Below are 26,181 nucleotides of genomic sequence, written 5' to 3' on the forward strand. Positions count from 1 at the left end.
CTTTCACTGACCTTGTCTTATGAAGATCTCTTTAACATGGTGCATGCTAAAAATAATACAATTATATTTGCAAAGATTTACCTAAAATAGGAGAAGCAGTTAAGAGACATTCTTTAAGCCCACTGTTAGATGAAATAAACTACTGTGGGAGTTTGTAAACCCATCTGGTCAGGAAACATCAGTTAAAATTGAAAATAACTTTAAAAAATAAACTTTGAATTCATGAGTCAAAATTTTAGACACCAAAGGGAATTTAAAAGTATGAATTAGTCTTATCAGACTAGAAAAAACCAACATAATAGCTAGTATTTCCTGCAACATAATCAAAAGTCATGAAAAGAGGTGTCAGTGGTACAAGGGCTGAGTTATTCCAAGAGAGAGGGATGTCATCTCAAGCAACAAGTAGCTGACCTAACTTTGTTCTTTGAAAGAGTATTCATAGCTAGCAAGGCTACAAATTCTAAGGGTACTGATATTTTATTATAGTCCTTTTTACATTTAGTTCTACCTTCTCTAAAATGATCCACCGGTACTATTTAAGACAGGTCTGTTTATATGTTTGTTAGAAAAGCTTTTTCCATTAACCTGACATTAATTTAAAGTATGGTACAGTTGATCTTTAAGCATCTCTCCCCCTCTCTTTGTAAAGTTGGGGTTAATCAGTATACTGACTGTGGTACCAGGTTATCTACATCTACAGCATTGCTCTGCACTGAATCTCAGCCTTTATCCTGTATCAGGATGATGTGTCATTCATCAAGAGTGTCAAGGATAGTATGGTCTGCCACTCACAGCAGTAATCCTGGGACCCTCAAGATGAGCAATCATGTTTACTTTACAGAATACCAGTTGTTCTATGTTCTCCTTCACTGCTCTTTGGGTCTCTTGAAAGGTGTCAGAAACAATTCAGCAAAGCATAAAACAATAACAGTCACAGCACTGCCCTGTGAGGGAGGGTGGCAGAGGGCAAAACACAGACCTTCGGTAACCAAAAGGGAGCTGTGGAGAGGAGGGGGTTACTTTCTTCACAAGGGTGCATTAGTGACAGGACAAGAAGTGAGGGACACAAGCTGCTCCAAGGAAATCTCTAACTGGATGCAAGACAAAATTATTAATTCTGAGGACAAGTACACATTGGAGTAGGTTGCACAGGGAAGTGATAGAATTTCCATAATTGGAAATATCCAAGTCACAGCTTGACAGGACCCTGGATAACCTCTGGTAAAGACCAGATGTGTTAAGCAGCAGTTTGGACCTTCTGATCTGACTTTACTGTAATTCCTTCCATAGCATTGCTTACAGCATATAAATTTTGCCCTAGAAAGCAAGCTTTGTGTGATCTTTTCAAAAGCATCTAAAGCAGAATTTGTACCCAAGAAAGCTACATTACATTTAAGAATAGGTCTAAAAGCTTTTGATTGAAAAACTTCGCTCTCCGTAGGTCAGCTAACAGATGGACTGACCATATGGCCTGGAAGGACTTAATTATATACCAGATCTCTCATTACTTTCAACACCTTTGAGTTCCTTCATAGTCAGAAGTCATTTATCCTTTTATTGCTGTAGATGGCACAGTATGAATGAGTTATACTGAGGAAATAACAAAGAGACAAGTCAAGGACCACATGAACACACAAACCACAAGTTTTAGTATCATCTGCTACTTCTTTCCAATATCTTGGAAAATAAATTAATTTGTTCAATATTCTTGGTGACTATAGCAGTGTGTGTGCCACTTTACAGAAGGAGCCACCGGTTCTGTATTCCCATGCAATAAATTCCTGTCAGCACAACTAATGGATGTCAGATGAATAAGCTTAAAAGAGCAAACAAGGGCACTGTCAAAACTATGTCATCAACCCACAGGTCTATTTGTAGTGATATTATACACTCCAGTGCCTCCAGTCACAGCCCAGGATAATCGGAATCCACGTTCAGAGTCATCTGATCTTGCAAAAATTGACACAGCGCAGTTAATAATCTACCAGAATTCAGAAACCATACTGGATATGAAAAGGCAGCTTTATTTTTGTGCTTTGCAGTTGATGCAGATTAAATAAATTGAAAAGGCAAGGCTATCAGGGCATTATTTGTACATTACAGCTGTCCAGTTAGACGTGGGCAGACACTCTTTGCATGGTAAGACACAAAGTCTCTGAGAGTCATAAAAGCTGGGGGGTGGGGTGGGGGATGGAATGGAAGATTGTGATAAAGAAAAAAATAGGGGCTGATAGAGTAACTGACTAGAAGTAATTGCACTTCTACACAAGCCAGAGATATCAATTTAAAAAACCCTCCAAAACCCACGGAAAGGAAACTGGATGAGCACATTACAGATTTGAAGTGGGAATCAGGACACTGTTACTGTTCTACTTCAGAAATCTGGACTGAGTCTTCTTCCAGAGGAGGGGAGGAACAACAAAGCAGAATGAAAGGTGAGATACTGAAGCATTCAGATTAATAATGTAATTTTTCTGTTCTCTAAGCATTTCATTGCCAAGCAAGCATTTATTTTAATTCTACATTGGACACTGTGTCTGTTTCCAAAGCCAGAACAGTGTAATGAACTGAAAGCATTGCTTACCTTGCTTGCAGGAATGTTGAATTCTTTCAAGTGAATTCTACAAGGAAGAATTCGGTATTGCAGAAGATCATGTATAATTTTAATATAAATACAATTTTGAGGGAAAATTAGTGAATAGTTTATGCCTTAAACTGTAGTCTCAAAATGAAACTTTCATTTATACATTTATCAGATTTCATACTATAATAATACACTGTTATTCCACTAATATGATATTCCCTGATAGTAATTAAGGTTTTATCTCTCTAAGTCAATAATCAGTCTGTTAATTTCCAAAAGTTTCAAGTGGCAACAAGCTAAAACGTTTTGCACTTTGAAATAATAATAAATAGTAATAATTATTTGAGGCATCTCAAAAACAATGTTACAGAAAGATTTATCATTCTGGCTTTCTCTAGTCAAATAAAATCTAATTATTCAACATCATCTGATTCTTGTTTTAAAAAAAAAATCATGATATGTATATGAACAGAGCTTCAAGTGGCACCTTGTTTTCTAAGTCAAGATCATTAGGAAGATATAAAAGGTAAAAAGTGTTGTTTTTTTTTTTACTTAAAACCACACAAACATCAGAGAGCAGCAGATAATTATAAATAGTAAATACTAAGTACTTCTGTCAACTGATTTATCTTTTTAGAAGCTTGTTGACAAATGTCTGTTGATTGTGTAGCAACCTGTATTTATAGGAAGTACAGCTGGTATTCAGATAAGGGAATTTAAGCAAAAAGTATAAACATAGATACTTTAAAGAACATACTTACAGAATCTGGATTGCTGAAAAACTACTGTTAATTGCTTTTATAGCAATGTCTTTGAAGCTTGTTATTTTTTTTTATGTTAACATTGACTTAATTCTTTTAGGCAGTAATATTAGTAAAACCACAGAAAAATACAAGTTCTACTTGCAATTCTTCTGACACAAGTTGCCTTAAATTTTTTACTACCACAGACAGACATTTCAATTCAATAATTTTAGAAACTCTGTAACATTCCCTTCAAACATCACTGCTCTGCTGATGGCAAATACTCCTGAAAACCATTTGTACTTAAGATAAAGTCACTGTTTCACTTTAAGACCATGGGAGCTCTAACTTCCTTCTGCATTAAAAAAGTACTCCAATACTATTGCAATTTACTCATGTACTGTAAAAGAAACACATTCTCTTTAAGCTAAGTTAATGTTTATTATGGAACCGTATATCTTCTGGCCACGTTTATGTCCTGTATATTGCCAAAAGACAAACATTTTAAACTCATTTTAAATCTTTCACTTTTGATACAGGCAACTGGCTTTTGGTTTTGAGTGTCATCTTGTTAACACATGCATCTCATGGATGCCCCGACAAATGCCTGTGCCATACAGCTTCGAAGACTGCAGACTGCAAGAACAGAGGATTCACTGAAATTCCTCCTCGTTTACCTCCAGAAATTCAGATACTACAGTTGCAGAATAACCGTATCTGGAGAATCAACCCAAACTCATTCACTGGAACGCCGCTACTCAAAATCTTAGACTTGTCTAATAATTCTCTCTCAAGTGTGGCACCCGGTGCTTTCCAGAAATTACGGTATCTACAGGTGCTAAACCTAACCAGAAATTTGATTCATTATATAGAAAACAAGACTTTCAGTTTCCTCCCACACCTAAAAGAACTGGACTTGTCATCCAACAGCATTATACGTTTGCCTGAGACTTTTGGAAACAGCACAGGGAATATAACATTGCTCTCTTTGAAGCATAACAAACTTCAGAAAATGGAAAGAGTTCTGCTGGAGTCTCTTCCAAATCTCAAAGTGGTTCTCTTCAAAGATAATCCCTGGCAATGTAATTGTAACGTCTTTGGCCTGAAACTGTGGCTGGAGAGCTTTCTATACAGAGGTAAGGAATTTTTCTCACTATGTACAGTGCACATGAGAACATTTAACCAATGTCTAACTGATCTTCCCTACCATGGCTTAACAATTTACCCCACACCTTAAATCACTCCCTCAAATAAACACACTAAAATACATCCTTATGCATAGGTCAGAATATAAGTGCTTTCATAAATACAATTGGCAAACTAGAATCAGAGCAGAACTTTGTATTAGCACACAGAGAAAGTACACTCACACAACCATACAACGTGTACAGATATGTTCTGCAAACATGTGCAGTGTGTGCATGCATTTATATCCATATCTTTATATATAACAAATATATTCATGCACATACACTTGCTTTAATTCTACCAGTATATTTTTACTAGAAACTAACCTACTGTTTAAAAGCTTTTCAGTTGTTGCATGATGGTAAACATCGAGATATTAGAGCCAATTAAACTCTGGAGAACTCAGGATTCTAGTTCCTCTATCAATTATCACTTAGCAGTTCTTTAATATTTTAAGAATACCTAGTGTTGCTTCTTAATTTGTTGCTAACTAGAAGAGGTACTAAATTCATTGGCAATTTCCTGACAGAAATGTGTAATGGCATCACAGAGGGAAAAGTGGATTTTATAAATAGAAGTAGCCATATTTTGCTCACACCTGCTTTTAAAAATATTCATGAGTTATGCTCTAAAAAAGATAATATGATTTAATTCTAAAGGAGTTAAGTATTAAAAGAAAGTAATTTATTTCTTCCAGGAGGTATGTTCAGATTGAGAATTCAGAACAGCAGGGCAATTTTCTTTTTTCTAAATGAGGCTTTGAGGTTTCCATGTGACCAAACTGCTGATTACCTGTCTGTACATGGAAGTGACATGGAGCAGGTTGCAACACAGCATATGTGAAAGTGGTCCATGTGGCCTGTGACTGAATGGAATGCCATTTTCAGGGATCAGAACTCTACAGGCCAACTGAAAAACTGTACTGGCTATGCAGTGACAAAATCAATACTGGAGTAATCTTTGGATGAGGTAAATTCACTACCAGAAGCAACCTTCCAGAAAAGAAAAAAGGTTGAGCTCCTCTAAGTGTTAAAATCTTAATATTTTTGATTGGTAAAATATTACATTATCACAGGGATTTATTTTTATTATGCTGTAACTATTCCCTACAAAAAAATTCAGCAGGGGTTAGCTTCTCTGTGCAGAAGAATGTAATGATCCAAGATAAACATATCAGATTATCTTAATTACTCTACAAGTAGCATAAATATTGTAACTTATTTCAAAAACGTATGTTGTTTAGAAATTCAGTGATGCCCTTCCATCTTTCCAAATGCTGACAGATTAATTCAATTCAGTGATATGGAACTTAGAAATTCATTTTAGTAACAAGTTTTAAAGGAAGGCCAGTTTTAACGACTTGCAGTTGCAAGATTTGGATTTTTTTATCTATATCTACATGCAAACTAACACACTGGAGGTATTTGGAACCATGCTTTGGTTTGGCTGTTAAAGGCCAAGAGATCTGCTGTGCTCGGATCTGTCTTGGAATATCACCAGTGTTTGTGGAGCAATCTCCAGATTTCAGTCTGGGTCCATCTGTATTTGCTACTTTCTCAAAGTCCTTTCAGGATGAAAATTTCTATGCCTGGTTTTAGCTGAAAGGTGGATTATTTGGCTATGGAAGAGAAAGAAAATTCAGATAATTTGATTAGTTAATTTTAAAAAATATGTAATCATTGTTTTTGGCTTTGTGGACTCCTTGACCCACTACCCCTAAAACCATGTGTATTAACTAATTAGGGACCTGAGACCTACACTCCACATGCTGAAGAACAACTGTGTGATTGACCAGGACTGTGGCTTCCTATTTCACTACTAAAAACATCCTCTGGGAGAGAGTGGAAGCTGGGTCTAAGCAATCATGAAATTTAACATTTGAGCAGGACAATAGGTTGATTAACCTTAACTCATTATATCTTTCTGTATTTTCTTATTATGAGCCTTGCTTCAAATATATCTTCTCACATATCCATATATCCTTCAAATATATGCTTCTCATATATCCATAAAAACTTTCTCTTTGCCTTGTTATGGTTAGCATATGATGTCAGAACAATCACTATCTCAATCAACTGGGAAATCCTTTCTAAATGTATAGTTTCCATTTCTCTTTATAAAAAGAAGCAACAGTGTGAATTTCAACAAAACAAATTTGCTGCTAACAATACCTCTTTGTTTTCACCTATGACTTATTCTTAATTTTCTACCACTATTGTTTTTTTCTTTTACTTTTACATCCATAAAATCACAGATAACTCAATTCCTGATGAACTGCTTCTTGAAAATACTCTCTTATACTAGTGTTAGAGTGTAATAACCTCACCACTGACTTAACTGTAAAATGGTCTTTAAAATACAGTTATAAATCTTTAAAATTCTGAAATTGAAGCAAATGATAAATTTACTTCAGGTTTCTGTTATTTTTACATGAAGATAACTTAGAAACCATCAAATCTTAATATCATAATTGGTTTAATTTTTTGTGGTGGGTTTGTTTTTGGTTTTGTTTTTCAGGAGGAATAAGCGACGGCATTATCTGCGCGGCTCCAGGGATTCGGAAGGGAAAGGACCTGCTCAAAGTTCCCTACGAGCTGTTTGGGGCGTGCCCCCTCAGGACAGCTCACGTCCACCTGGCCAGCACTCACCACCACAGCTGGGAGCACAGGAGCTCCCCGAAGCACGGCCCCCACGGCGAGCACGGCGAGAGCGGCCGCCCGAGCTGCGAGCCCAAACCCAAGCCAAGGCCCGTCAGCCTGCGCCACGCCATCGCCACTGTAGTAATCACCGGAGTTGTCTGTGGAATTGTGTGTCTAATGATGCTGGCAGCTGCTGTTTATGGTTGTGCTTATGCTGCAATTACTGCTAAATACCACAAAGAACATTTGGCCCCGGTCAGACAGCATGGGACTCCAGAGGAAAAAGAGCCATTTGATAGTTCCTTGGCTTGAATTACTTCTGTCTTTGGTTTCTTGAAAATAAAGGCCTCACTTCAGCTAAAAAGCCTGGAGTCTAAACAGGATTGATTTAATAGTAATTACTGGGGGTTTTTTTCATTTTTTTTCCTATATTTTTTTATAAGGTAAACACATATATTCTTTGGAACATCTACTAATACTTCATATAGAACAATGTAAGTTTATCTGCATTTTGCATATGTATATTCTGAAGCCACTATTTAAGGCTAAGTGTTTGAGGTAATGAAATCTTGATACAGGCACTTTAAAGTATTCCACTATCCTTCACTATCTCTTGACGCAGTATTAGACCAAGATACAACTTATGGTGTAGCTACAATCAGTACCCAACAGGAGTGACACTTCTGCAAAGGAAAATAGAAAATAGCTACAAATTACTACCTTTTTTAGGAGCTATACAATTCACAATCAGTTTTCAAACCAGCCAATCTATACACTGGCACTGATAATGTAAATGTGTTATAAGCATTTCCAAATACGCGTTATCAACCTTCAAATCTGCCCTAGGAGGCCACAATTAAATATTACATCCATTATCTAACCTAGAAAATTGGAAGTACCTTGTTAACTCTCACATATAATTTCTTAATTACTTAGTAATTAAAAAGTTGAGTAAATTCCAAAGAAAAAAGAAATACTTCACAGCTTTGGATACAAGCACAGAAATGAGCACACAGATATGAACACACTACCTGATATTCTGCTGGCATACATGCTTTTTACAGACATTTCTGAAGTCATTCCCAAATCCACACACAAGTGTTCCATTTTGCAAATACCACGACTGCAGATGCAGCTCCCATCACAGTGCTGCCCTTCAGTATGAGGATAATATAGTTTCACGTTTACATGTTTTCTTTCACAGAGAGAACATTCAGCTGAATTCACTCAAGGGTCCACCTTCACTTTCTACAGAATTGTTTTGCCATCAGGTGAAATCAGAGACAAACCCATTTGAATAATAGAAGTTTAGAAGTGAAAGAATATTTTGAATGTGCAGAAGCACATTTTTTAAAAATCGTTGGAAATGATTCTGAGGCAACCAACAGAGATCAGCAGCTCCATTTACCTTTCCAAGACAAGCTAAAATACATTTCAGGCTATTCAGGACAGACGTCTAATGTGTTTCTAACTCTCTCCAGTGACAGGGATAAAGACCTCCCTAGGTAGCTAATGCAGAAATCAACAGTGTTTACAGTCCTGAGGAAACTCTCCAAGTAACAGTCTGCAATAAGGGCAAAGGGAGGCTGTGTCATGGCATTGGGAGACCTCCACTGTCCTTCCAACAGATGGATTCCAAGATGAAGCTCTGTAGCTGTTCTAATAACAGCCTGAACTGAGTAATGGGTTGGATGGCAGGAGTCATGTAACCCTTGCTCTTATCTACTTAGTAATAATTGCAACCTAAATATTAAAGCTCATTCCTGCATCTGTAGTTAGTTTTATGTCCAGAGAAAATTAAGCATCTCAGTCTTAATCTAAATCTAGCAGGCACTGAAAACAATCAATTACTGTCTGTTCTTCTGTTCTTTTTTTTTTTTCTTTTTTTTTTAACTGCTAAGTACTTCATATCATTATTAGGCTCTGCTCATTCTTCTCTGTCCTGAACTAAATAAAACAAGCTGTTTCAAATTTTTCCTGCAAGGCCACGTTCTCCAAACTTCTTTTTCTCCCTACAAATCCTGAAACCTTTTTAGTTCTTCTGCATTTCAGCTGAGACATCAACAGCACAAGATTTTTAGAATATTTACATTTTTTATATCTTAATATTCAGAATATTTTTATTCAGGCTCTTTGATCTCTTGGCATTTGTTTTTTTTTTTCCTTCTAAATATTTGGTAAAGCTTAATGAATAATCTACTTTCAGAGCTAAGTCATTTAAATATATAAATCTACATTTTCTACTCTTTTATCCATTTATTGACATAATATTTTGCAAAGCAAAACGTAGCTTTTAGGATAGAGAAGCCTGAAGTAAGACAGGACTCGATCTTATTGCCCAGGGGCCAATAAATGAGTTTGGAACCATGCCAAATCAGTGCTTTTCTACAGTGACAACTTTAAATGAGCACACTTGCAGTCAAATTGCAGATTCTAAGATGAAAGCTTATAAATTTCTCACAGCCAGAGAGATTTCACCCACAGTGTTTCTAAAGGCTCACATACAGCAGTGCAGCTTCCAGCAAAAAACAGTTCACATTTCTGATAGTTTTAAGCAAAGGTAAAACAAGAATTGACTTGGTATTTCCCAGTCAGGATTAACCCAGAATATCTTCCTAGTCTTTAAAAAAAGAGTCCTATCACCAAAAACCATTCAGGTTTTCCTTACCGTAAGACCATTCATTTAAAAAAAAAAAAAAAAAAAGAGGTAAAAGGTGAGGAAGAGGAAGAGGCAATGAAGGGTGCAACAACATTTAAAGGCACTCATTTCAAGTCACACTGAAGATATTTTGGGGATTTCATGAACACACAAGGCTGTAAATTGATATGGAGTTCTGCCAAAAAGCAAAGTATTTCATATTTTTGTTAGTTCCCTCTGCTATGGGGATAGAGCAAGGCAATCCACACAAAATCTGATTCCATACTTTCTAACACGCTGTTTGCTAGAGGGAAAAAACCCAAAAAACAACAAACCAAAAAACAACAACCCAACAAAAATCCCAGGGAAATTTTTCATTTAAGGTTTATAAGACTACATATCATGTTTACAAATGAGTTTGCAATTTACAAATTCCAGTTATTTCTGATGATAAGCTATATCATCATCTGCTGAATAGCAGACATTGAGCAGAGAAAACTATTGATTCAATTGCTTCAACTAATAAAGGTAAAATTATTTATTTTTCAGTAGAGGAAACAGAATGTTTGGCTACTGATAAACAAAGATAAAAGCCACCATTTATTGTCTATAACAATTATTGACTACAAGTGCAAGACTGAATTTAGTGATTCCCCACAGAACTGCCCTAAATTTGTAAAGCTTAGCAATGGACATCTGCCACTGAAATAATTCATCTGCACAGATTTATTTTTCAGATAAAGGTTCCCGAGAAAGCTTTATTGTTCTTCCAGCAACCTCGTGAGAGTATTATAGTAAGCACTGTTTTTTTCTAATCTCTGTGAAAAACACTCTTCCCCCTCAAAGTCAACAAAATATCAGGACACACTACTCTGCAAGGTGGCTGAAAAGACAGAGAAAGCACACATATTGTTGTATTCCTGTCCTTCATAAAAGCCTTGCTATATTTCCAGCAAAAAGAGACTTTCTAAAATTTTGCTTTAGAACAGAAATTAAAAACTACAATAGAACAATATTCTTTACAGATTATGGCCTATAGTATCTATATAGAAAGACTCAAAGCTGAAACTGAAGCATATCTGCTTGCATATTGGTCTTTCCATTCAGAGCTTGCAAAGAGTCAAACAAAATTCAGCTTCATCATTCCCTAGAAATGCAATGTCCAAACAAATTCTGGATCCCTCTTCTTGATCAAAGTAGCAGATTTAGTGACACTATTCATGGCTTACCTATCATTAACAACATGAACAGAAAAACACCAAGTGTTACCTAATAACCATCTATCTTTGCTACCCAGGAGACAAGGACACACAGGTTTTAACACACAGTTAAGCATCCAGAAAGGATGCCTGCTTTTAAAACTTTGCTCTTTGAACTTGGCCGAAGTTGGCGTAGTAATAACAATCCTAAGAGAGTCTTGGTAGTCCTGAGTTCACATTACCTGAAAAGTAACTGTATGTTCCCCAGATAAGGGGACAAACAGGACAAAACCAGTCACAGTAAGCCACAAGAGGGGAGAAGGAGCAGGAAACCAGTAATAATGAAACCTACAAACTACATACCTATCTCCAAGGAAAGCTGTGGTTTCTCTCTCTTACTGACTGCAGAGGGTTACCCCGTGTTTTAGGGCTATGTACACTGTGTGTTCAAGTATTTTGCATTAGGCTTCATCCTCATTTCAAATACAATATGTGAGAAAACACTGTTAATATGTGGAAATATAGTCTACTGGAGGGGAAATACTCAATCCATAGTACTTAAACTGGTAGTAATGCAATTATATATATGTGATTGCAGCTTCATACTTGCACAGCGTTATTTGAAGTTTTCCAAAGGACCCAACAGCTCATCTGCTGCCCTGTTCTGCAATCAGGGATTAATTTTGTTGGCAGCAGAATTATTTAGCAAAATGCCCCTAGAATCAATCTCACTGCTGTTAGATCACAAGGATCTTCCTCATCCACAAATTACATAGTACTAAAACCCAACCAACCAACCAAAAAATCCCAACAGCAAAGCAGAAGCGCAGAAGCAAAGAACAGGTGCTCTGTCCCATTTACTATACACATTAATACTACACATGTTGGGATACTGTTCTAAATCATCTGTCAGAGTCCTGGATTCTCTAAGAGCAAGTGGTGAAGAAAAGTCCTAGAATTAGATAAATTGAGGTTAAATTCTCAAGTTAACACTGGCAGAGAATTATATTTAAAACCCCTGCTATTCAGCTATTCCACACACTAATTCTGTGTGGTGAAGCGAAATTGAGAATAAATGGAAATTAATGCAAATGTGTGAAGGGTTGTGAATATGTTATCTAACTTCAGCTTCACTGTTCAGTCAATGGAAAGGGGTAGGATTCTCATCAGATGCTCAAAGCATTCTGGGGAGGTGTTTCCCTCTCTCCTCACATCACCTGCAAACCATCTTTCCCAAGTAATGGCTCCCAACCTAAGTCTGCAAGTTCTTTAATGTTAGACTACACAAATACACAGCTCAGTTTCCCTAAAACTGAAAACATTAGTCTGTACACTAATATTAGATTTATGAATACAAAGATAATATTCAAAATGAACAAGAAACTCTGGAAAAACATAAAGTAGTGGTTTTCTACCAAAGCATGAAAAACATTTTGAGGGATTTGCTAAACACTACTGCTGAATATAATCTTCTGTGGCTTATAATGTGGAGTAAAGATTAAGTAAATCACTGTCTTGCCTGACAAGGAAAACATCTATTTTAGAATACCTCAAAAATTTGGTTGGTGTGTCATTATGATGACATATTCATTTTCCCTTAGGCCTTCATACTAAAATGCAATTTTATAGATGGCATCATAAATTTTAAGGACTGTGTATGGCAGTGACATTTACTTGAATGTTTTTAATGATATAGTAACACAAAAGCAATATATGTGAGAAAGAACAGAAAAAAAAAATCCAAGTAGTACAGAGCAGATGTATTCACTCTGTTTGCTACTGTAACAATAGCAGATTTGACTACTTGTGAAACATTTACAGTCTGCCACTCCTAGAAATATCAAAAGTTAAAACTACTTTTGATTAAGCAATTGGAAGTCACTTTTTCAAAACATTTTCTAGGAACTTGTGAAATAGAGATGTACATGCAAACCCCATCTAAATTCACTCAAAAAAACCCTGAATGGAGTATTGAGATCACATACATAAAAATATTATTAAAAACAAAAAAGGGAAAAGGGAGTGAAGAGCAAAATTTTTTGTGTCATGGACTTTCGGATACAATGTGACCATTGTTCTCCATTAAATTATAGAAGAATCTTCATTACTTGGAGCCTATATCAGCAGAAGCCTCAGTCACTTGAAAACTGGTATATTCACAAATTTTCCTTTTAAATTGCTGTTCCATAGAAGCTGATTTAAACAGGAAGAATGAAAACCTGAAGTGTGACCAGTCTCAATAAGACTGATTTGTATTTTAGAAGTAATATGAGATTTTGGATCTTTCTTGTTCTCAAGGCACAGCTTGAAATATCTTAAACAGCAGGACCATCAGGATCACTTTCCACTAGCCAGAATAGAGGCATTCAAAACTGTGTGCCAATTTTAACAAACCAGTGATGGAATTAAATCATTACCATCTTCCTTAGCTTATGGATGGGAAAAAAAAAAGAGGTCCTAAATATTCAAGTTGTGTCATTTGAAATACCTGAGGGCTTTTAGCATCCTGAATAGGAATATTTAACATGGAACAACTGAATTTTTTGCTATACTAAAGTTGGGGTTTAAAATTATTTAAAAGGGAGAACAAACAAGGTGATGGATGAGGACATATGTAAAAAAAAAGCTCTCTCTAACCAGGGTTTGGAGTAAAAACCTTGAATTTGTATATGGGTTGGTTATAAAAATAAGGGATCAACTTTGAGAAGTTAAATCCTGGAAAAGTTAAATACTGTATCATGGCATTACTTGGAACAATTTGTTTGGCAGAATAAAGCGCAATATTCCTTGTTTGTGTAATAAGTATTTTTGGTAAAAGCATTTAAAATCAAACTGTCAGTGAACAGAAGAGGCTTTTCTTCAGTTTCAGTCACATCTCCCACATCTGACTACAATGATCTGCTTATTATATTTTAAATATATTTTAGTGCATATTTAAACATAAATTATACATATATATATATAAAATGACACTTAAGCATGATCTATAATTTTAGCAGAAATCAACAGTAGGTGTTTCTTTTATTCTGCTAAACCATAAGTACATATTTCTTTCCAAGAAATCTCTGATGAGATAAATTATTTCGATTAGTCTCACAGCATTAGTGTGGCAAAGAACAGGGAGCAACCTAACCTTTGGCAGCACCTACTGTGGAATTAAAGGCACCTGCCATGCATTTAAGGACAGATTCCTTGCAACCTTCTCTGTCAGACACCCACACAGAGACAAGACACTGTGTAAAGTTATGAATCATGGGTGGTAGAAAGCATGTCTCATTTTCATTTCAGTTTTTACTGCTTGGCAGCAGAAAATGTGATGTCTGTGAGAAAAAAAAAAACTGCCATCCTTAATCATTCTGAAATTAATAGTAAATGTATTCCCTTGAAAAGACTATATAAAAAAGTATAACTATTATTCAACATGTTCATAAAGGGCAAATCTGATCCTTGTGAATCTGGCATTCTCACAAAGGCTACAGACCTTTTGGTAACTTTTGCCACAGAAGATTCTGAGAGTGGCTGATCTTCCAGCCACAACCTGTACGAGGAACACAGTATAAAGAAGAAAAACAAAAACACCAATCAAAAATCTTGCAATTATGAAGAAAAGCAGATTTTTCTTTTCTGTCCAAACAGAAATTACTGCCATTGCTCTTTTTATGCAGCTTCAGCAGAGTAGAATGAGTCAGGGCAGACTCACAGAGCTATGGCAACGCTTGAATGCACGTCCCAGGCAATCACCGCTCTTTGATAGAAAATGACTGTAAACATGCCTGTACATAAGAAAAACTTGGATTTCTTTTCTTCTCAGAATTCCACTGAATAAGAGAAATCTTCAGAAAACAGGAGTAGTTTCATTTCTCACTAATTTAGCTACAGTGAGCTTCTGTTAATAAACTATTCTAGTTAAGTTGATATAGAGCATTGAGGGCTTGCTCAGTTTCAGAAACTACAGGTCCCATCTATTGGTAAAGCTTTTATGTTTTTAAAATGAACAAATTAAAGTATTATTTGATTTTGATTGACAGACCACAGAAGAGCATGCATGCAAGGAGGACTCAGTGCTCTTTAATTTCAACTTTGATAATTAGGAAGTCCAATACAAAATTGATATAAAAAAAATTGGTAGAAAATAAATATAGAACCACTTTAGATTCTCTTTCCTTGTACTTTGGTAGCATAGAAACAAAAGTTTTTTTAAATTCTAGGTTTTTAACAATTGGTGGCAAAAATAATAAAGCCCCAGCTGTTTTTCCCATTTAGTTACATTTAATATAACACACCCAGAGAGGGTGAGGCCTCTCCATGTGTGGAGACATTGAGGATCTGGCTGGGCACTGTTCTGGGTAATCTGCTCTAGCTCAAGATTGTCTCCAATCTAGTCCACTATGATTGGACTACACAATCTCAAGAGGTGAATTCCAGCCTTCAAAACTCATTTAAATAACTGGTTTCCACAAAAACAGGCACAAAAGGATTAAGGAAAATTTTACTTAATTTCAGATTTTCTGAGCAGCCTTGTATTAAACAAAAATGACTATTTCTCCTCATCTCCTTCAAATTCTAAATTTAAATGACTGTGAGGCTCAAGACTTTGCCTGTGTATGATTTAATCTTTTGTTCTTCTGACTAAGTGTCCAGAGTATTTTACTCAGCACTGCTGTGGACTTTTCCAATGAGGTCTGAAATCCAGGTTCTGCTTGTTCAATAAGGAAAAGTTAAGAGGACTTGACAATTTTCATCAGACAATTTCTTCAGCATTTTTTAATAAATTTTTGCCCTAAGAAGATTATGTCAGTTCTGTTATCTTTAATTAAACATACCAAGGGGATAATTTCCATGTTTTCTGTGAACAGAGATGGCTTCTTTCAACAGGAAGGGCTTTTAAGGTCCTACATTGTACTGCAGCTTTTGAACTAAAATGAATCTACAGGGAATTACATTTATGAAGGTTCACATACTCTCTCAACACTCCCAAAATCTCAAGAAGGAACCATTTTTCAATTTTTAAAGCCTGCTTTGCTCCATGATGACTCTTATTTTCTTGCTTCCATCCCCATATCTTGCTCAGAACTATCTAAGTGTGTAGTATCTTTAATAATTTATTTCTAAGGAATACTAATCTTCAAGGAATCTCATGAAATTTCAGCACTAGGGACTGGGTCATTCTCCTATTTTTAGGTCATGTTGAGAAGAAAAAAAAAAAATCCCACTATCTTTTATTCTCTGTCACAATGTAACAGGGACAGTTTGAAGATACTTAAAATTTCAAATGTAAACTTGAAGACATGATAATTGAAAACACTCAACTAAAGTAGTTTTGACCATAAATGTGTTTAAATCTAAAAAAAAAAAAATCCCTGCATTAGGTAATACTGTCACTTCCTCTCCTGCAACTAAATTGAGCACTGTATAAACAGTAATAAATATGATGCTACTACACTTATATATTAAAGCCTTATGTTCTCCTTCCACACTTTCTACAGAAATTGGCATTCATTTAAGTTTAAAAAAAACCCACCACAATCTCAATTGCAAGAGGCAGGAGGGATTTTAAAAACAAATTACATGGGTTTTTTGCCAGTAAGCAAACACTTTCTGACAGGGAACTGGTATTAGTAGGTACAGATGGTGAAACAGCAGCAACACTCAGTCTGCAGACTCACTGATTTTAGGATTTTCTGCCTATGTTATAGAGTTGAGTATTCCCCACTTGCACTAAGCCTGTATGTAGGTAGGAAAATATAAGAAACTACAGATTTTGTAGCAAGAAATTGTTTTGTTCCTTTTTTCCCCCCGCTCATGGGTAGGTCTAACTCAGGTTTCCATTTTACAATAATGTCCTAGTTTCTCTCTGCCAGTTTTAAACTCTTGTAGTGATCTGTAATAAACAACATTCTGGCACAGCTTTATTTTCAGTCAAATCCCTCTAGGGAATAGAGTGATTTAACATGAAATATGTATCCCATCCTGCTGCTTTCTGTAATCTACTCAGACCAAATGTGGATAAGGAATACTTACTTCACACAAATTAAAATGAGATGTTTTGGCCAAATTTGAACTCCAATGGAGGCATTTGAAAATGTTACCCAGAATCTTTCTTTAGTCTCCCAAGTCTGGCTAATAAAAACTTCAAAATTCTCCCATTTACCACTGCTCCAGTTTCTCCCTCCAAATCCACTTTGCTTAAAACAGAATATTGTCACCCTTATAACAAAACCTAAAACTTGAACTAGATACTGGTTTTCTTAAAAGTTTTCTGAGAGAAAAAGTAGGACTGACAAGTCACATTTATGATCTCCAACTTAAAGAGGACAAGAATAATGCATATCCTTGTTTGTCTCTGCATGGCTGTAGCTGGTTGAGTGATACTTTCATGGACAAAGCTTTGTACAGATCCAAAAGGGTCTCCCTCCCAAAAAAAACCATCTGAAAACATGCAACCATACCAGAGGGAAAGGAAATAACAGTCAAAGTAAATTCTTAAAAATGCTTCATACTGTAAACAAAAGATCTAGCACACAGTTTTTAAAGTTTACAGAAATAAAAATAAAAAATACACTGATGAGCTTCATACTGTAAGTTCACCGATCTATTTTTCATGGCATTATGCATTTGTAGATATCACAGAAAAATTTTACATGCTTTATCATTTAGAAGGTTTGAAGACCCTGTCTTTATTTTAGACAGAAAATATGGGACCCAAACAATTTTGAGTATGCAATACTAAACAATTATTAGGGAAATGGAAGCAACACCTGCTTGTCTCTTTTACAATTAACTAAAAACCAACCACGCTAAAGTTTATTGATGCAATATTAGAACTGCTTATATGTGATACCTTCTCAAATCATATTTCTACATTAAATACTGCTAAGCCAAAAAGTGAGAAATGCTTAAACTGATTTAAAAAAAAATTAACAGACCAAATAAACTACAGCAATTGTACCTGCAACCACTGGAGATTTCCTGTCATCCAGAAGCTGAATAGCAGTACTGGCTGTCACTACATTGCTCTTGTTTGCGGTTTCTGCAGGGTTTATTAAGAAAAAAAGTAAAAATAATTGAAACAACATATTGCAGAATGAGGCAATTGAGCTTTTCCTCCCCTGGTATGAAATAACAGTCTACATGGATTTAGGGCTCAGAAAATGAAAGAGCAAACATCATGTTCTATATGCACGCACAGAACATTCAGGCACTGCCATTTTAAATGGCATCCCCAAACCAAGCTTAAAACACTGAAATGAGTTTTGAATCCCCTAAAATGGCAACAAAGGTGACAACTTTTGGTTGGACGTCTCATTAGTGTGAACATTTGTTTTGTTGGACATGTCTTGCTTAAAATACCAGGCTGTAAGGTCACCCTGTACAAATATTAAAAGTAAAGTGCTACCCCACATCTTGGAGTTTCACTTGGAGCCCTGAAAAGGTCAAAGGGTCAGTAAAGAAGCTGCAGATTTCAATGCACATTTCAGATTAACATTTGAGATCAGCTACAGAGCTCACTCAGTATTGACATACTTGGAATCCTTCCAGCATCATATATGTCTCAGAATTTAGAGAATGACAAAGTTATAGACCTGTGCTGAATGGGATTGAATAGACAAAGCTCCCAGGTATTTGCTCAGCAGCTCTTCTGTACCAGAGTGGAAAATGGTCAGCATTAAAAATGTTCTCCTTATCTTCAGCTGTCAGGAAGTCTCTTGAGAAAAAAAAGAGACAGAAAACACTTGTTATTTATTGCATGGCACACAGTAGTTTCTAGCTTTGAAAGACAAGAAAAAACCAAAATGCAAGTTTTAGGGAAAGGAAATGGTTTGGGACAATTCTTCTAATGCCATGTTTTCAAAAAAAGGGGTTAAATTTAGCCACTAATAAATATTGTGACTCATTTACAATCACTTTAGTTGTGAAAGATGGAAAAAGTAATAAAAAATAGTACCTGTAAGTACTGCTGAAAATATATTTTATTCCTCATTAATTTCAGGGAATGTTGACAGAGGAAAAGTTGTGTCAAGTGACAAGAGCAAGTATGGTGTCCACACAGCTGTTCTGGTTTGCTGTCTGACAGTAACAAATTGGAGTGCTATTGATCTCACCTGCCAGGCTACTTGGACTACAACAGTATTTGTGGTCAGACAGGCACCATATAATTTTATATTACATAAAATTATATTATCATAAATATCAAGTGCAGACCTTTTTTTTTACATGCATAATACCTCCACTAGATTACATCTTCTCCAAGTAAAATAGGAAACCTTTGTGTAATGAGATCTCTTGATTACTCTTTCACTCAGTCCACTTCTGCCATGTGGCTTTATTTAACACTGAAAATATTTTCCACAACAGTGATGCAAAATCTCTGAAAAAGCCTACAAGTACTTGTTTTTAGATGGGATAGTAAAAACAAATAAATCATCATCTGCAGGTGTAGCATATTCATAATTCTGCTCTGAATTATAAAGATGTGAGGCTGGGAGTATGTGTGTGGAGAAAGTAAATGTATGGGCTACGGGTGTAAAACAGTTCATTATTCCAAATGTTCCAGTTGATCAAAGAATTTAAGGGATCCCACGAAATCTGTCTAACTTGTTCTATCTGAAGAAACAGTAGATGTGCTTCAGAAATAGAAACATTTTTTTCCTTCTTTTCTTGTATGGCTGCCAAGCATAGCTATGTTACTTACTGGTTAGTGAGCTGCTCTGGACCCACAAACAGGTTGATACGAGACAATCCAGTCCGTGTTCCAAGGAAGGCAACTTCCACTCCTTTGTCAGAGTTTCTGAAATAGCAAAGATAACGCTTTTAAAAAGATAAAGCTGTATTAGTGTTTGAAGAAAGTACAAGTGTACTGTAGTTTTTGAGAAGTATTATCTTAAGCATAGTTCCCTTATTTATTGATTTATTTTTAACTGCTGTTTTTCAAGTTATAGTCCTGTGGGTTTTGTAAAACATGCAATGTAGAAATGGTGTTTAGGCCAAGAATCACTGAAAAGTCAAAGACAGTAAATTTTGTAGGATTTGTAGGGAGGGGTTATAAGGAAGCCATAGAATAAAAAGGTGTGGCATAGCTATATATCAACTATTTAATAGCCACTGGCACTCAGTGACTCTGAGATGGGTAGGAATTCCAGATATTGCTCCCAGTCCATTCAACACTTCTGTACTGTGTCTATGCTTCAATTCATAGGTGTGACTGTTGCCCAAGCGACAAAGTAAAGAATTTAATTAGTTTTATTGTGGAAATTACAACTAATCATCATGATGTACGCTGCAGGATAAGCACTTAAGACTGAATTCAAAATTGGTGGTATTTGGGATCAAATGGTTAATATAATATCTTCGTGGATATTATGGCTGATAGATAAGGTTGACACAAAGCTTGCTTACTCTGATTTATTCAATGCTAGGCTGGTCCAATAAGCTTCAATTGGTGCACTCACAACTGCATCAAACAGAACTTCCTGGATCAATTCTTTATCACCTATTACAATATATTAAAATTAGTAAATTTATGTGCATATAGAGAGGTTTTTTTAGCTGACTAAACAATAGGTTTTCTTATACTGTACATTATCGTGTCTGTGATATGCTTTCAAAAGCTTTGCACTATGAAGTACTTACTATGTAACATTACAGAGTATTTTACAACCATGCAGTTTTTCATACATAATTTCATTGCACTAACAACAATTTAGATTTAAAAAAAAATTGATCCTCCACTTCTTGTAACTCCTTTATGTATATATTATCTAATGCTCCCATTTGCACATGACATAAGGTTAAAACAAGCAGGTTTACTAACAGACATTTCTGCAGGAGCACAGAATATGCACTTATCCACCTGAATTTTTTATTCTGCTTTGCAGTTCAGAAATGCTAATTGCATGTCCATCCTCCCTAAGATGCTCATGATATATCTCGTATATTCTTTAGAGGCATGATCCAAGGATTGATTCAGACCAATTCTGTTTAACTTATAAAACTAGATGGAGTGATAATTTTGCACAGTATAACTACATCATCTGAACAGAAACTTGAATATTTTCTTCAGGCATATTGTTTACTGCAAAAGTCAGAAATCTGAATCATCAACATCTTCATTGATACCCTGGATAAAGCTCAAAACCAAACGAAATTCCAAATTAACACTGGTTGGACTAAGCATTTTGTAGAAGGTTCAGTACAACAGTTTTTAGCTGGAGTAAAGCCTATTAAGCACATATTTAACAAAATACTTGCATTGCAGCAATGGCTCTTTTCCTGTGAGGTAGCGTTTGATTGCTTCTAACTGAGTCATTTGACGGTGCTCAGGATGTAAGTCAGTGTTGCAATAGGACCTGTGAACACGTTGTCAAGACGTTAAAATGTTATTATATGTGTAAGAATGATCTCTCTTTGTCTTCGAACATAAAGAATTGGGCTCTGCTAGCACAAACAATATGAAACCGAGAAGGGTAACAGACACCAATTTCATGCTTTGTTTAAGGCTTACCATTCATCTGCTAAAGATACATCAGGGTGTTCTAAATCATGTAAACCTGTAACAGTAATAATAATAGGTTATTTAGGGAGCAGTCTGGGTAACAGATGGGTATTTGCATACACTTCATAGCATAAACCCTTTTTGGAAAGTGCATTATTACCACAACGGAATAAATCACTGCAAACTATGTTCAAATACACTTTAGGGTCTAACAAACTTGCAAAAGCCAGCTAAATCAGATCTAAAACTGAAAAGGTAGGAAAACTTTTTTTTGCTAATATGTTTAACTCATACAAATTACTCACATAAAATATTTAAAGTTTAGAAGAAAATTTGAGCAAAGACAAGTACAAAATGGTAACAGACTCCTCTTCATACTCCCTTGCTCTCTTTGGCCAGTAAAGTGTTTTATTCTAAAATACATACTTCTCATTTCATGTGAGTTGTTCTTCTCTAAGGAAAAAAAAGTAGTAATTCCCTGAAAACCTAAGGACACAGTCCATGAACAAAAGCAACAATTTATGGGATCATTCAGAATAGTTGTTTTGTGCTAACAGGTCACACAAATGCTTGTAAATAAGAACTATGTCATTAGTTATATAGCACAATAAAAATGTACTTTGGCAATTTTAAAAACTCTTAAAAAACTTATCAATAGACAATAAGAAAACAGGGATCAGAAGGCAAGGTCTGTGTTTAACCTGCCAGAGTTCATGATAAACAATGACAAAACAACAGTGGTTAAGGAAAGCAGGGAAGCCAAAACCAGAACTACAAGTGTAGTCCTTGGGGAGGACAGTGAAGTGTCAGTGATGGAGAATCAGGGAAGATAAGACTGGGAGAGAAGGAACTGTTAGTTATGGTTATGTTTACACTCCTGGTGATGCATCTGGGAGGGAATATCAGACAGACTGCTGAGATGTGTGGCTGGATTAAAGGACATTAGTGAGAGGTGTGTTGGGAACAGTTTGGAGAGGAAGCAGCTCTGAATGTCCTGCTGTGCTCCCTTTCTATCTAGATTTGTATTTGCTGTTCAAGCGACTCAGACTTCAAGGCATTTCTTTTTATATCTCTCTTGAGTACAGGAACATATTTGTGTAGCAAAATACAGCTGAGGAACAAAGACCTGGAGAAATTAAGTATCTTGTTTGACATCACTGGCAAAACGAAAAGAATTGGAAATGGAGACTTCAGCATAAAATCTGAAAGAATTCCTGTATTGAAACATTTTTTTGCTCAGCAATTTCTAAAACTTTTCAACCCTCTCTTCAATCTTCTGAAATGCCTCTACTCTTCCATCATCTTCAGAAACCTTGTTGCAAAACAACTTTTATCACCACACACAGTGGACTCCTGCAGTCATTTAATTGGGGTCTTATCAAAAAGCAAAACCATAAAGGAAGAACAGTTCTTTCCCTGGTTGCCTCTACTACTGTTATAAATATGTAAATCCTTGTAGATAATGCCCCAAGCAATTATATTTCTGAAAGATTTCACAATGTATAATCTGTGAACAAAAGTGCCATAACAATTACAGTGCTCTTAGTGGCTACTTCATTCAGAAAACACCACAAATAATTAACATTGGGCCTGAGTGATTCTCTGGAACATTGAGAGGGGACAGAAAGTTGATCACATCTAAAGATTCATAGTCTGACTATGCTTCATATAAGGAGGACAAAAATCCTGTGAAGTAAAAGATCTTCAAATAAGAGAAAAAAAAAACAAAGAAAAGAAAAAAAAAATCTTATTACCTTATGGAATCTGCAGACAAACCTACAAGCTTTAGGACTACGGAATCAACAATAAAACTACTGTGTAAGCAACATGAGAAGGTAGGTATCTTACCTTCTTCTACAGTTACGTTCCCTCTGAAGAAATATTTTCCATGTCCTCTAGAGAGAGCCACACCTAAACTGTGCAGAGAAATAAAGCAGACCTTGAAATCTGTGAGACAAACAATAGCAGACATTCAGAACTATCCTCATTTCTAACATTTCCAGCTAATGTACTATGATTAAAACTGTTTGTTTCCAAACCCTCACAGATCATATTTATTTTTCAACTAGTTTCTTCGATGAAGCTTCAGTCCTGATGTTGTTGCAACAATTGGCTGTATTTATGTGTGCTTAGAGGTGCAGTAAACCATTATTCTCTGGCAAACTAATAAATGAGCCCTTCTAAGCTCACTGCTGTTCACCCAGCATGAGATTTCTTCAGCTGAGCCTTGAACATGCCCATGGCCTTACAACGAAGGAGACAATTTTTTGTAATCAGAGTAAGCTGTTGAGAAACAACAGAAGTGTGGGAATTGATGGAGCTACTGAGAGGAAAAGAATTTCAAATGTGACAACAGCATCATGATTCCTCTTGGACTAATTTTTCTGTGTTTCATATTTTTAGCTAGTATAGCTCTTTTGTATTGACTTTGGCTTCATAAATTCTCAGCAGTTACATACTCTGTTTTGGTTTGGTTTTTAGTCTACCACTTAAACTATCCAAGTTTAATGAACTGGCTGGGGATCTCATGCCTCTTGTTATTGAACACATACACAGAATACCTTCTGGCATTCATTCATTCAAGGGGATTATCTCAGACTAAGAACCTGCCAGTACTTGAAGTACATGTAGAGGTACCAAATCCAAGAGCACACAAGCTGCAGTCAACAGCTCAATTTGGGAAGGGCTGAACACTAAACAACTTTGACACTACAGTACGGATTTTAATAAATGTTGCCCCTGCAGTCTTCCCAAATCTACACTACAACCCATCAAAACTAGATACATACCATGCTGAAAAAGCAGAACCTTTTTCCTAAATATTTCTGTCCTCAGCATCATAACTTGCACTGCATGCATGTATCTGTTTACTTATAGGGCAAGAATGACAGTGCCAGAAGGGAAAAAAAAACCCAACACAACAAAAAACCCAACCAAACAAAAAACCCCCAGCAACAACAAAAAATTCCACAAGATAAAAACAAAACCAAACCTCCACTGAGTATTACCACTCATGTATGAATTTCAACAAGAATAAACACATGCATTAGAGGTCAGAGAAATGTGCCTATAGTTTCTCTGTGTGGCAATGTAGCTCAGGTTATGTGAATCAGTTACACTGAAGAAAATTTCAGTTGAGTATTGCAACTGTCACCCTTCTGCTTTAAGCATAAGTTACCATAGGTACTCTTTTATTAATGAATTATTTCTAATTCAAATATGAGTATTTTTAAAGTGACTACCTGTCTTTCTTTTCCTTTTTTTTCCCCCTCCTTAAATGCATGCCAAAATTACCAATGTACTCAGTTTTAGTTACAGAAATACACCAAAGGTAGTTCAGAGGAAAAAAACCCCATCCAAACCTCAAATTGGAAGTGAAATACTATCTCATTTTACGTTACATTCTTGTTGTGTGGGGGAAAAAAAAAAAAAAGAATCAAAATGGGGCTCAATATGTAGTTACTTAAATGGATTATAGTATTTATAGCTCTCCAAGTACTTTCGAAAGCCTTTCGTTCGATGTAAACCTCAACTGAATATTTTTTCAATGAAACGTAAGCCATGACAAACACTGGGAGTTTGCCTGTGTGAGCTTGCACAAACTTTCCATCCCTGGAAAAGCTGAAAGGAATGCTGGTAGGCTCCTTCTCCTTGCTATTTTCAGCATTGTCCAGGGATATTTCATTGTCAACTTTTCCTGATGAGCTTTTAATGAGTTCACAAGCTCTGCATAAGCACAAACCCAATGAGTTGGGTGAAACATCCATTTATTATGGTCAGCTCTACCTGAATGGAGTCCCCTTGATGTCTGTATAATAGTAGTCATTTGTCATCACCAATACCCGCTTCTAGATTCAGAACAAGAAAGAAGGGGAGGGGGAAGAATTTAGTTTGCTATGAAAAATATATTGAAAACCAAGTGGTTAGTCCCTGATAAAAAAAGAAGCAATGTTTACATTCAGTGGGCAAAAAAAAACATATATTGCAGTGAATCATATTTATAGCAACCTTAAAAACTGTTCAAAAATTATTGCTTGCTTTATATTTAGTTGGAATAATATTTTAGACATTCTACCCCTTTGTCCACTGTCTTCTTCACTTCCATGGAGAATTTCCCTGTCTTTCGATTCACCATTGCATTTCGGAGCTGAAACAAAGGAAACGTGTGTCAATCCCTTTATTTGCATTTTCTGTAATTCTTTTATCACTGAGCTCTCCAGTACACTCATTTGGCCTAAGCAGTGCTCAATTTTCTTCATTTCTTCATTTTCAGTAATTCTATTAGGCACTGAGAAACCCCCTTACAAGTTCTGTTATTGAGTCTATCAGCCAAGACTCCTGCCATACAACTCCAGGCACCTTGCTAAGGCACAGAAGACAGGAGCTTTCAGTATCCCTCATAGTAAAATAGCTCTCTGTGGAGTAATCTGGATCTTCTGTGACACAGTGTAATTGACTGTTCTGGAGTAACTGCAGGGGAAGTTAAGGACTAGATTCCCAGCTGAATTTAGCTGGTTAGACCAGGACTCAGTGTTTGATTACACCAACAACTATACAGAATAAGAGAAAACACCACTTACCCTACACTATTCATTCTGCTTAAGAATCTACATTGGGTTGCATCCTAAACTAGCATCAGAAACTTCATCCTAACTACACCAGGAATCAGAACTAGCCCATAAAAACAGAATGACAGCT

At 35.9% G+C, this 26,181-nt stretch overlaps 2 protein-coding genes across 4 annotated transcripts in view; one reads left to right on the forward strand and one right to left on the reverse strand.

Moving 5' to 3' along the window:
• CACNA2D3 (calcium voltage-gated channel auxiliary subunit alpha2delta 3) overlaps nt 1-26,181 on the reverse strand; it is a 391,160-nt gene that overhangs the window by 60,695 nt on the left and 304,284 nt on the right. For all 3 annotated transcript variants that reach the window (XR_007628662.1, XM_050312820.1, XM_050312819.1), the window contains 9 exons: nt 25,559-25,630; nt 25,270-25,331; nt 23,332-23,399; nt 21,493-21,538; nt 21,240-21,337; nt 20,388-20,481; nt 19,684-19,779; nt 18,575-18,696; nt 17,941-18,021 (listed from right to left, as the gene is read on the reverse strand). Coding sequence is in view for 2 of the 3 variants with exons in the window: in XM_050312820.1 (XP_050168777.1) it covers nt 17,941-18,021; nt 18,575-18,696; nt 19,684-19,779; nt 20,388-20,481; nt 21,240-21,337; nt 21,493-21,538; nt 23,332-23,399; nt 25,270-25,331; nt 25,559-25,630 (739 nt within the window). In the remaining variant the exon portion in view is untranslated. The remainder of the gene's footprint in view (nt 1-17,940; nt 18,022-18,574; nt 18,697-19,683; nt 19,780-20,387; nt 20,482-21,239; nt 21,338-21,492; nt 21,539-23,331; nt 23,400-25,269; nt 25,332-25,558; nt 25,631-26,181) is intronic.
• Nucleotides 2,322-7,466, forward strand: LRTM1 (leucine rich repeats and transmembrane domains 1). Its single transcript, XM_050312821.1, has 4 exons — nt 2,322-2,435; nt 3,867-4,162; nt 4,208-4,463; nt 7,033-7,466. The coding sequence occupies exons 1-4, from the start codon at nt 2,429-2,431 to the stop codon at nt 7,464-7,466; spliced, it is 993 nt and encodes a 330-aa protein (XP_050168778.1). The 5' UTR covers nt 2,322-2,428.

The sequence above is a fragment of the Myiozetetes cayanensis genome, unplaced genomic scaffold (genome assembly GCF_022539395.1).
Source record: "Myiozetetes cayanensis isolate MyiCay16 unplaced genomic scaffold, myiCay2020 scf18, whole genome shotgun sequence".
NCBI lineage: Eukaryota > Metazoa > Chordata > Aves > Passeriformes > Tyrannidae > Myiozetetes > Myiozetetes cayanensis.

Excerpts from the sequence above, each read along its gene's own strand:
- LRTM1 (XM_050312821.1), top strand. Across the intron at positions 4,163-4,207 it reads AGAAATTACGGTATCTACAG|ACTTTCAGTTTCCTCCCACA; the intron begins GTGCTAAACCTA and ends ATAGAAAACAAG. Across the intron at positions 4,464-7,032 it reads GGAGAGCTTTCTATACAGAG|GAGGAATAAGCGACGGCATT; the intron begins GTAAGGAATTTT and ends TTTGTTTTTCAG.